A 12490-nucleotide genomic window follows, 5' to 3' on the forward strand; every position below is an offset into this window, starting at 1 on the left:
TCAACGGCTCGAATACGGAGTACTTGATATACTATACACACCATACAGGTCGAATATCAAGTTGAGACGTCCATAGAATGGACCATGAAGCGTGTCATCCTTGTGCCCCGGGAGGGATGCCTAGGTAGGCTACGAGTGGCATGTGAAGCTTGATGACGTATCAGCAAGGAACTGGGTGTACGCGGTAGAGCTGGGGAAGATTCCCAGGCCAACTTTCGTGCCTTGATACTTTAGTAGAAAAATACGTAGAGTGTGGCACGGAGAACACGGAGAATGATTGAGTTTCAGATTTATCTTTTCGATGCTAAGTTGAAGCCCAATGAAGGCATCAGATACGCTGAGTGTCTTGTAATCGCATCCTACCCCCAAAAGTTGTTGATACCAACAAATGCAATAAACGAATCAGACTCTCATACCAAGAGAGATTATATACCCCTTCACTTTAACGCCATTCCCTTAATCTAATACACGCTTAAAAACAGAAAAGGATGAGGACAATGTCGAATCCTGTATGACGAACAGAGCCGTAAACTCATGAGGATAAAAACCGAAAAGCATTTAATTATTTCCATAGTCTACGCTGCATCCGCTGAAGCCACAGGCTCTGCAATACGAGTGACCTGACTTCCAGCACGAATGATCTTATGACCGGCTGAATCGCTGACGAAAGAAATGTCCTTGTTCTCACGTTGAGCTCGCTTCCAGATTTCAACCTCACAGCCGCCTCGGAGGACACCAACACGCATAGTGGAAAGCAAGTTGTGTGCAGCGTTGGAGTGGTTGTAAACACCTCCGTTGAAGATGGCGGTGGCATCCTTGCCAATTCCGGACGTGATGAGAGCCTTTCCACCTGGATGGTCCTTGATGAAGTCGGTGATATCGTGGACGACACCGGCAATCGCTACCAGCGCACGACCATTTTTTGCCTCCTCCACGTAAGAATCCCAATCGATGATTGGCAAGTTCTCAATAGGAATACCCCAATCAAGTGTTGTTCTCTTCTGGTCGAGCTTCTTTTGCAGTTGTTGGAGACGACCTTTCTCGATTTCGTTGGATTTGAATTGCTTAAGATCGAAGGCGAGTCCCATTTGCTTCCATAGCCAAATGGACCATTTGGTTGGGTCATACTGATGCCACTCGATGGCATTGCGGTAATCCGAAGGAAACTCGTGGTGGAAGTTGTGGTAACCTTCTCCAAGAGTAACGAGAGCTGTGATGACGTGATCACGAGGGGAGTTGCGGTCGTCGAATGGTTGATCACCGAGCCAATGTGCGAGTGAGTTGACACAGAAGGTGGCCTGTTGAACGAAGAAGATTCGGAGGATACCAGCATAGATGAATCCACCCTTCCAGTCTCCCCATCCAAGACCTGTGACGAGGCAAGGGAAAATCATGCCCATGAAGATGACACACTTGATGTAGTTGCGATGTTGCCAAACGACGACTGGATCATCGTTCAAATCGGAAATGTCGGTACGTCCGATACGTTTTGGGTTTTGCTTCATGATCATCCATCCGAAATGGGAGTACAGAAGTCCCTTGCGAACAGAGTATGGGTCCTTGTCGGTATCGGTATATCTGTGATGAGCACGGTGATCTCTTGACCACCAGCGGATAGAGCCCTCGACGGCACCAGCCCCAACAGCGGCGAGGAAGATCTTGAGAGGAAGGCGAGCGGAGTAGGAGGTGTGTGCCCAAAGACGGTGGTAACCTGAATTGATCAGCTTCTGGACTTGTCCCATTTCTAGATAGGGCACTCACCAGCAGTAATTCCGAGACCGGTCATGAAGTAATACGCGATCGACCATACCGCGGTCTTCCACTGGAGAGGCGTCCAGTACGCAGCGATGAGTCCGTAAATCGGGACTCCGACAATGAGTGTGACGTTAAGCCAATTGACATGTTTGTACCAGTTGGCTTTGGTGATAGGTTCCTCGGTGATGTGAGGCTTCTTGGGATCGTATCGCTTGTTGCGGTTTGGCTCTGATGGTTTCGCCATGCTCGCTGGCGCGGTAGAGGCCATGGTGTTGTGATGGCAAATGAATGTCGTGATGAGAGATGTCAAGGAAGAACGAGTGTGGTGGGAGGAAGGGTTATTATAAATTCGGACAGGCGCTAGTGCCAATGATCCAACGAACAAGTGGCATGGACCAGCAGAATTGCGTGGGGAGTGGGAGTTTGAGCAAAGTGGCTCTGCAAGCATCGCATTTTACTCGAGGCTTCCCAAAAGAAGACGATCGCTGGACCCTTCATTATCAGGGGAGCCAATGAGAGGGGTGATATATGTGGGGCAGTTCCCAACATTTTTTGAGGATTCAACCCTCGGCACCACGAGACGATGATTATTGCCTGTGACATTCTTCGACAGACGGGTGAAGCACCAGAAGCATGGGAATAATATGTTGTGTGTATTTATTTCATCAGTTTTCGGTGCAGTCATCATTTATACCGCCATCCATGGATACCTATTTACCTAGGTAGTGGAGTATTTGCACGTATTATTCGATTCATCACGTCTTTCCACGTTTCCATGTACAAGCTGAATCTGCTTGTATGGAGATTACCAGCACCAGTCAAGGAACCCCACCAAGCGGCAACATGAGACACCAAATGCGAAACACATTCATGTCCATGGCCACCATTGATGCGTGCTGATTCGCATAAGCATGTACGGAGTACGGTATCGGGACTTTGGACTTTGGACCTTGGACCTTGAAATTTGGTTTAAAGCGTAGAATCGAGTTCATTATTGAATCCAGCTTCTTTGCGGCCATTCTCTTCAAGGCCTTGACTGGAGTGCTACCTGAGCTAGAATATTCATTCTGCTCGCGATCATGATTCCGCTAATCAAATAGTAATACACCACCATCATCACCATCAGAACCCGCGTCTAGAAGCCGATTCAACATTCTTAGTAGCTTCTTCGCCACCTCGCCTTTCGTCGCTAGATTCGCCACGCTGGGGTTTCGATGGGTATTTGTGGGGAAGATGAAAAATTCGGCACCGCGAAACTCCCCACACTTACACTTAGGACACTCAAACCTACTGAGCGTTCCTCTGATTCGAGACTCGTGGATCGAGCCTCGACCGCAACGGTACCGAGTGCCCAGGTAGCTTCGGTATTACGTGCATCCTACGAGACGAAGCCGTCACCACAGGACAATAAGACGTAAGGGTACAGGAGTACAAAGTGCAACCATGATGGGTAGTAATATAACCAAAGCCTATCGGGCTTCACTATGCTCTAAGGCTGTGAGAATAATTACAGTACCTGCATAAGGCTATCAGGGTCTCACTTTGCACCTGTTCGTGGTCGTACGAAGCAGCTGTACAATCTACAATTGTGCTTGTTCGGTGTCCTAGCTCGCGGAGGACCGAAATAAGTGTCAATTACCCTACCCACTAATCTTTGGACTTAATAAGTCAACTTCGAATAGAGCTTAACAAGTCTCATTGACCAAAAAAAAGGGGGCGGGAGGATATGTCATATTTTACAAGTTTCTCTAGTAAATACGATACTTCGTCAACTTGATCGAAGAAGTATCGTGTTTCGGCTGCTAGTCATGTTGTCTACCGCGAGCCGAGGACCTGCCATGATCGCCATTCAGCTAATGGTTGGTCTAGCTGCTCTGTCGTTCTCACTAGGCTTGACATATCCAGCTCGTCGACAATCATAAGACATGAACAACCTGTCTGATTACAGCAATTTCTTGCCATTCGTGGCCGGCAAGGGCTGATGCTCTATTCAAAATTTCAAATCTACGTCAATAACGAAGATGCTCTGACAGTACCTTTCGAACTCCCATACAAGCCAATAAGCTAATCGCCAGGTTCAGTGCCTGCTGTGGTGTTCCTTTCTATAACTTGTGCTAACAACTTGATAGACAGTTCTCTTTTCATTACCCTTCCTCGGGATGGGTATGATTTACATTTTTGCATCCGCTCCGGGTTGCTTTGCACGTGTTGTCATCTGCTCCATCATGAAGCACCACCTCTATCCAAGTATATGGGCCAGTATGCCATTCTCGGCTCTCTAGAAGGATGCCAATGTACTGTATCGAACAATGGTAGTTGCAGCATGATTTCATTTTCGCTGTACAACGTACTCGAGTCCTTGCTCCATCTCCAAATTCCCGAGCTCACTTCTTTGCCGAAGAAACATGTCATTGCCTAGGAGTCCTCTGAGTTACTTTTCAAGTGCGTGAAAAACCGGCACAGGCAAGAGTACCGAGGAACAGAATTTGTTCATGTCGGATTATGGAGGTTAAGTGTCCGCCAGTCACTTCCACCCAGCTAAGGTGTTTTTCATCTATCTTTCAGAAGCATGCACCGTGACCCCTTCGTAGGAGATGAGATTGTTCCGAGAGTTAACGATTCTTCCCCACTCCTCCCACCTGGTATGATGCTGCTTGCAGGTCTGAACGACGACGGATGGGAAACCTGAATTCATGTCTGGAACGTTCATTTGGTGAGGAAGCCGAGATTGATGGCAAGTAGGTGTATCGCCGAGCCTCAAAGAGATCTCTTCCAGAGAAAATATCAACTGGACGGTCTAGTGGAAAACTTTCTCAGTCTCAAGCCGGTAGGGGGTCGGAGATATATTGTTGTCGGAAGCGGCCGTCGCCTTCAACACTCGTTGTCTCTCCTCTGAATGGGTGGAGGTGGTGCTGGGTTTGCTGCAGAAGAGTCTCGAGCGCGTCTGAACGTCCACGGCCCCGTCAATCAGTGTACATCCACGCGGATCCCGATCATCATCAGCGCCGGCCGCGGCCATACCAAAGGGATGATAAGAGAGCCGGATACCATTGGAAGCAAAAATCGATTGGGATCCCTCATTAATCATGGCGGACGCATTGTCGACCAATGAACACCCCGCATACCGCTCGCTTATCGTTCCCACACAAGGCGGCTGGCGGCCCCTACCGGAACATGCTGGGCACGGTGCGGGCAGAGGAGCAGCGCTCTCGAATTTCTCCCCTCCCACGCGACCATTTCTCGGTCATTGGCTACCAGCAAGGAGAGTGGTACTGGAGTGGTACTGGAGCTGTGTGTACGGAGATAAGTCTAAATATATAGATCGAAGCATGTCCCAGTCCGAATGTCTCCCATCCCCAACCCAACCCAATCCAATAAATTGCACTTGTGAAGCTTCGTTGCTGTGCTTTCATACCGACCAGTCCAGCAAACTAAGGTATAGCTTCGTCCGCTAGCTCCCGCAACAGCAACAGCCTCGAGACACTATTGCCGGCCATACATACAGCTTCTTCCATTCTCTGAAGCAGATCAAGAACAGCATGGCCGTCACAATTGATCAAGGCCCGATGGATGGCCCTGATAGGGTTGGTCCTGATTACAGCCCCAAGAGGACGTTTGGCGAAAACCTCCGCGCCTTTGGAAAGGCTTTCACAACAAAGGATGGGCTCATTGGCCAGTATGACTATGGTAAGTTGCATTATTTTGTTTGCCTTTTGGTTCAGGAACGCTTGAACTGACTCTGATCTAGGTTTCCTTTTCCGGCCAAACCTCCCGTTCATGAAAAAGTCAACGAGAGCTGCTCCTTTCTTCGGACTCAATGACCGAATGCCAGTGTTCTTAGCTCTTTTGCTTGGCTTCCAGCATGTGAGCATCAGAATGTCTTCCATACATAATCAGTCATTAACATCCCGCAGGCACTTGCCATGTTGGCTGGAATCATTACGCCACCTATCATCATCGCTGGCGCGGCTAACTTCAGTCAAAAGACCACCCAGTATCTGGTCTCTACCTCTTTGATTGTTTGCGGCATCCTCTCTGCGGTTCAAATCACCCGCTTCCACATAATGAAAACTCCCTACTATATTGGTACCGGCTTGATCTCCGTGGTGGGTACCTCATTCGCCATCATCCCAATCGCAACCAAAGGCCTATCCCAGATGTACGTCAATGGCATGTGTCCAACCGCAGCTGATGGGACTAAGCTGCCATGCCCTGAGGGTTATGGTGCCATTATTGGTACGGCCGCTCTCTGTGCACTTCTAGAGATAGGACTCTCATTCATGACCCCTTCAGTTTTGAAGAAGCTTTTCCCACCTATTGTGACGGGTCCAACAGTGACTCTCATTGGCATCTCTTTAATTGAGTCTGGCTTTTCGAACTGGGCCGGCGGAAGTGGGAACTGTATGGGAAGACCGGAAACAGGCAATTTTATGCTGTGCCCTTCCAATAGCGCACCTCATGCCTTGCCTTGGGGAAGTGCTGAGTTTATTGGGCTGGGTTTCTTGGTTTTCGTTACCATCATCCTTTGTGAGAGATTTGGAGCACCAATCATGAAGTCTTGTAAGTCGAAATTTTGTACCTTACAACCTGGAATTGACTAACGTCACTTGTAGTGAGCGTTGTTCTCGGTCTACTTGTTGGCTGTATCGTCGCCGCCGCTTGTGGCTATTTCTCCGACTCCGCAATTGCAAGTGCGCCAGCAGTAAGCTTTATATGGGTGCATACGTTTCCTCTTTCTGTCTATGCGCCATTTATATTACCTCTGATGGCGGTTTACCTAATTCTTATGATGGAAGCTATTGGAGATATCACTGCCACCTGTGATGTTTCCCGTCTCCAAGTAGACGGCAAGCTTTTCGACTCTCGCATTCAAGGTGGTGTTCTAGCAGATGGTCTCAATGGTATGCTTTCTTGTCTATGCACCTCAACCCCTGTAAGTACATCTTTTCAATCTGAATACTCATACCAATCAGATAGCGACACTAATTGCAACACTAGGTCTCCACTTTCGCCCAAAACAATGGAGTTATAGCCCTCACCCGATGCGCAAATAGATCTGCCGGGTATTGTGCTTGTCTGTTCCTCGTCATCATGGGAGTTTTCTCTAAATTCGCCGCTTCTCTGACTTCAATTCCATCCTCAGTCCTTGGCGGTATGACCACTTTCCTCTTTACCTCGGTAGCGGTTTCTGGTATTCGAATTATTGCTACAGTACCTTTCACACGCCGAACACGTTTCGTGCTGACAGGTTCAATGTCCATCGGTCTCGGTGCCATCTTGGTCCCAGAATGGTTCGCGCACGTCTTTACGTACGCTGGCGATAATAAGGCAAAAGCAGGATTCTTTGATGCCATCGCACTTGTCATGGAGACCGGTTTTGCTGTCACAGCATTCCTGGCTGTGGTCCTGAACTTGATCATTCCAGATGAGATTGAAGAGGAGACTGCGGAAAGTTTGGCTGGCGATATCGCAGAGGAGCGAGCAGACATTGAACATGATAAGGACAATGCCTGGAAAGGGGCTGGCATTCAAGGTGATAGTCAAGCCGTCAGAACGAATGCTAGTGGGAGCGTTGACGAGGAGCTTAAAGCTTAACGTTTTGGCCATGTTTTTGACGGAGTTGCAGTGGGAGGGATTTAAGATACCATATGTTTTTACTTTGGACTGATACCTTTTTTATGCCATCAGCTGCGCTAGCAGATCGCTTGTTCTGACCAATAGGGCTTCACCCCGGGATCTTATCATTGGTGAACAAGTTAGCGCAGCTGATTGGGATCGGCTGGGTTTGGAATATGTAACAAGACGCGGGCAAGGCCGAATCAAATGTACATGCACTCACTCAGAGACAGCCTTCAAATCTTGATTTTCTCACGGAATGGTAAGTATCTTGTCTGCAAGCCATGCTATCACTCGATGTCAGCCAGGGGCTAATCTGTATCTGATTGTGATGTGAATTCAATTTCGAATTTGGGAGGGAAAGCACCGCTTGAGTGGAATGCAAAAGTTGATTTCAAATATAAAATCTTCAGACATACAACCACCAGAACTTATACTGCAGTCCACTATTGTTGTCCCAACGGTTAGTAATTTCGGATTGAGCATGGATCGGTACCGACTACAATATTTCATATGGGGATTTAATGCCTTGGTGCATTTAGTACAGATATGATTTCCTTGACACTCATGATCGCATCCAGTAGTACCAGGACCGTGACCATTGCCTAATATGGGGGGTCGGGGTGGGGGGAAGAAACAGAGCCGGCGTGCCGGCTCAACTCCGGCCGTAACCTTATGCCAGACCTAAACACGTCGAAAGTCAACAAACGCGAAAACAGCAACGACGCCGAATTCAACTACTAACCACACAAACCACCGAATACATAATCATGAGGGTTGTGGAGGTTATTATAGACGTATGAAGAAGATCTCTGGAATACAAGCCGTTCTAACCTTTTGCGCAGGGTTTCAAGTCGTATGCTGTGAGGACGGTGATTTCAGGGTGGTAAACAAACCTGGCGGCTTCAATAGTAGGCAGAGCAATCTGACGATGTTTAGGGACGAGAGTTTCAATTCAATTACAGGACTAAATGGAAGTGGAAAATCTAACATTCTCGACTCGATATGTTTCGTCCTGGGAATTACCAACATGACGACTGTCCGCGCCCAGAACCTTCAGGTAGTTTAATCTTCATTGAGCCATTAACGTGTACTTGCTGATGGAGATACGCAGGACCTAATTTACAAACGCGGACAAGCGGGTGTTACGAAAGCCTCAGTGACGATCGTTTTCGACAACCGCGACAAGAAAAAGTCGCCGATAGGATTCGAAGAGTATGCGCAGATTAGCGTGACAAGACAGATTGTTTTGGGAGGGACAAGTAAATACCTGATTAACGGACATCGAGCGCAGCAACAGACGGTGCAGAATCTTTTCCAGTCAGTGCAACTCAATATCAACAATCCCAATTTCCTCATCATGCAAGGCCGCATAACGAAAGTCTTAAACATGAAGCCGGTGGAGATACTGGCGATGATCGAGGAAGCGGCTGGCACACGTATGTTTGAGGATCGCAGAGACAAGGCATTTAAGACTATGGCAAAAAAGGAAATGAAAGTGCAGGAGATTACAGAATTGCTACGAGAGGAGATCGAACCGAAGCTAGAGAAGCTGAGGACCGAGAAACGGGCATTCTTGGACTTCCAGCAGACGCAGAACGACCTGGAGAGACTAACCAGAGTGGTGGTCGCTCATGACTACGTCAAGAATCAAGAGAAACTCACACAGTCTGCTGGTGATCTTGAAGCAAAGAGGTCTCGCGCAAAAGGGTTGGAAGATGGCGCCGTAAAACTTAAGACTGAAATTGATAACTTAGCTGAGGATGTCAAGAGAGTGAAGGCACAACGGGACAAGGAGTTGAAAAAAGGCGGCAAAGCACAAGCGCTTGAGGAGGAAGTAAAAAAGTATTCTCACGAAATAGTGCGGTTGTCGACAGTGATAGATCTGAAAAAATCAAGTATGGCTGAGGAGCACGAACGAAAATCCGCAATTCAGAAGACAGTAAAGGAACTCGAAGCCTCGTTGAAGCACAAAACCAAAGTTCATGAGGAGCTGCAAGCGCGTTATGATCAAGTCAAAGAAAACTTAGAGAAGCAAAACGCCGAGGCGGAATCCAAGGAGGAATTGCTGCAAACTTTGCAGACTGGTGTTGCGTCCAAGGAAGGCCAGGAGAGCGGCTATCAAGGACAGCTCCAAGACGCCAGGAATCGAGTCAGTGCGGCGTCCACTGAACAAGAGCAAGCGAAGCTCAAAATGTCGCACCTAGAGAAACGAATCAAGGACGAGGAACCACGAGCGAAGAAAGCAAAAGAACAAAACGGGGATCTTTTAAAAGACCTTGAAGGTCTTCGATCACAGGCGCAACGGTTTGAAAAGGAATTGGGCAAGTTAGGATTCGAGCCCGGGATGGAAGACGAGATGTACAAGCAAGAATCGACACTGCAGCAAACTATCCGAAAAATTCGTGAGCAAGCGGACACGCTGAAACGAAAGGTTGCCAACATTGATTTCAACTACGCTGATCCTTCGCCTAATTTCGACCGATCGAAGGTAAAGGGTTTGGTGGCCCAGCTTTTCACTCTTGACAAAGACAGAGTCGACGCGGGAACAGCCCTTGAAATCTGTGCCGGTGGTCGCTTGTATAATGTTGTTGTCGATACTGAAGTTACTGGAACCCAACTTCTACAACACGGCAAACTCCGAAAGCGCGTTACCATTATTCCTCTGAACAAGATAGCGGCGTTCCGCGCATCTTCCGAGAAAATAGGCGCTGCGCAGGAAATTGCTCCCGGAAAAGTCGATCTGGCCTTATCCTTAATCGGATACGATGACGAGGTTTCCACAGCCATGGACTATGTTTTTGGCAATACTCTGATCTGTGCTGATGCTGCCACTGCAAAAAGGGTCACTTTTGATCCCAGTGTTCGAATGAAGAGTATCACCCTTGAGGGGGACTCCTACGATCCGTCCGGAACTCTTTCTGGTGGAAGCTCGCCCAATTCAAGCGGTGTTCTCGTCACCCTTCAAAAACTCAATGAGCTTACAAGAGAGCTTTCGAGAAATGAGACGGCTCTTTCGGCACTGCAAAGTAAAATGGCAAGAGAGAAACAGAAACTTGATCAAGCGAAGAAAATCAAACAAGAGTTAGATCTTAAATCTCACGAAATCAAACTGACAGAGGAGCAAATTGGGAGCAATTCATCTTCGTCAATCATTCAAGAGGTTGAAAACATGAAGGGATCTGTTTTACAGCTTAAGAAAGACTTGGAGGATGCAAAGAAGCGACAGCTGGAGGCGAACAAGGATGCTAAGCGAATCGAGAAGGACATGAAAGATTTTGACAACAACAAGGATGGCAAACTTGTTGAGCTTCAAAAGTCCCTGGATTCGCTTCGGAAACTTGTGGTTAAGGACTCAGCTTCCGTGAAGGCGGTGCAGAAAGAGCTTCAGGGCGCACGACTTGATTCGGAACAAGTGGGCAGTGATCTCGCGGCCGCTCAAGAGCAGCTCCACGACGTTGAGACGACTCTTCAATCACAAGCCGAAGAAGTATCAAACTTTACCAGTCAGCGAAAGGAGATTGATGACGCTCACGACGTTGCCCAAGCTCATCTTGATGACGAGCGAGCAAAGTTAACAGGGTTTGATGAAGAACTCCATGCTTTGGAGCGAGCTTCGAGATCCAAAGCAGCGCGGATTACCGAAGAGGGCCTCGAGATGCAAAAGCTCGGTCATCAGATCGATAAATTCATCAAGGAACAACAGGCTGCTGTTCAGACTGTCGCTCATATGGAAAATGAGCATGAATGGATAGCAGATGAGAAAGATAGCTTTGGAAGAACTGGCACACCGTATGACTTCAAGGGGCAGAACATCGCAGAGTGCAAGGCATCGCTTCGAAATCTTACAGAGCGATTCCAAGGCATGAAGAAAAAGATCAACCCTAAAGTCATGAACATGATCGACAGTGTCGAAAAGAAAGAGATTGCTCTTAAAACCATGATGAAGACAGTGATAAGAGACAAGAAGAAGATTGAAGAGACAATAGTCTCTTTGGATGAATATAAGAAAAAGGCTCTCCAAGAGACATGGGAAAAGGTGAATGGGGATTTTGGACAGATCTTTGCGGAGCTACTGCCAGGAAGTTTTTGTAGACTTGACGCACCAGAAGGCAAGACCATTAACGAAGGTCTAGAAGTCAAGGTATTTCATTCTTCTCCTCGTCGAGCGTACCGTCTGCTAACAGTTAGTTAGGTTTGTCTGGGGAAGGTTTGGAAGCAATCTTTAACTGAACTGTCTGGTGGTCAGCGTTCTCTTGTGGCCTTGTCCCTCATCATGGCCCTCCTACAATTCAAACCAGCACCAATGTACATTCTCGACGAAGTAGACGCAGCGCTAGATCTCTCGCATACGCAAAATATCGGTCGCTTGATCAAGACGCGCTTCAAGGGGTCTCAATTTATTGTTGTTAGTCTGAAGGATGGTATGTTTCAAAACGCAAACCGAATCTTCAGAACCCGATTCAGCGAGGGCACTAGTGTGGTTCAGGCGTTAACAGCAGCGGATTTCAAATAATAGCCTGGTGGGCAGATGGATAGGATTCTAGGTCGCTTTGGATTGCACATTAGGCTAGGCGTCTTGGTGAACGACCTGGCGGGCTGACTCGATTATGATTGTATGAACTTATTACGATAATTATGGAACTTTGGTATCCCCCGGAAGCTTAGGCCTGTTCGGAAATATACGCATTTAATATTCATCTTATTTCATATCTCTACAATTAACATTAAAATATTTGCGGGATGCAGTAATGCACGAACGTGCAACGACTGTTAACTCGTGAAAATATATCAATTTTACCGTGGACGATTTATAGCAAGTTCCATTTATCAGAACCGTTTAGCTAGAAACGGCTGAGCACACGCAAGCCTGGCTGAATAACTAGTGCTTGGGGATAGTTTAAGTAATTTACAGCTGTAGAGTCTCTACACGGTCCAGTTATTCTGTAATAACTAGATCTTTAGTAAAATATTTCACTTCATTCAAACAACCCATTATTCGTTACATGTATACATCGTATATCTGGGCTGAGTGACGTCTCGACAAAAGTAGATTATACCTCTCGAATTTATGCCACATTTACTACCTAGGTAGAAGTCAGTTAACAGGAGAACATAC

At 47.3% G+C, this 12490-nt stretch overlaps 3 protein-coding genes across 3 annotated transcripts; 2 read left to right on the forward strand and 1 right to left on the reverse strand.

Moving 5' to 3' along the window:
* Window positions 1–575: 575 nt before the first annotated feature.
* GLAREA_06094 (Cytochrome b5-like heme/steroid binding protein) lies at window positions 576–2023 on the reverse strand (the record flags this gene model as incomplete). The annotated part of the gene is made up of 2 exons (XM_008081508.1): window positions 576–1711; window positions 1762–2023. 2 exons carry the CDS (start codon window positions 2021–2023, stop codon window positions 576–578), a joined length of 1398 nt encoding a protein of 465 aa, XP_008079699.1.
* Window positions 2024–5294: 3271 nt separating this feature from the next.
* On the forward strand, window positions 5295–7350 carry GLAREA_06095 (uncharacterized protein; the record flags this gene model as incomplete). Its single annotated transcript, XM_008081509.1, has 5 exons — window positions 5295–5442; window positions 5504–5619; window positions 5670–6315; window positions 6369–6688; window positions 6754–7350. 5 exons carry the CDS (start codon window positions 5295–5297, stop codon window positions 7348–7350), a joined length of 1827 nt encoding a protein of 608 aa, XP_008079700.1.
* A 791-nt stretch (window positions 7351–8141) lies between these two features.
* GLAREA_06096 (P-loop containing nucleoside triphosphate hydrolase) lies at window positions 8142–11887 on the forward strand (the record flags this gene model as incomplete). Its single annotated transcript, XM_008081510.1, has 5 exons — window positions 8142–8168; window positions 8217–8257; window positions 8311–8431; window positions 8486–11515; window positions 11567–11887. 5 exons carry the CDS (start codon window positions 8142–8144, stop codon window positions 11885–11887), a joined length of 3540 nt encoding a protein of 1179 aa, XP_008079701.1.
* Between the last annotated feature and the right edge of the window lie 603 nt (window positions 11888–12490).

Source organism: Glarea lozoyensis, assembly GCF_000409485.1.
Source record: "Glarea lozoyensis ATCC 20868 chromosome Unknown GLAREA15, whole genome shotgun sequence".
NCBI lineage: Eukaryota > Fungi > Ascomycota > Leotiomycetes > Helotiales > Helotiaceae > Glarea > Glarea lozoyensis.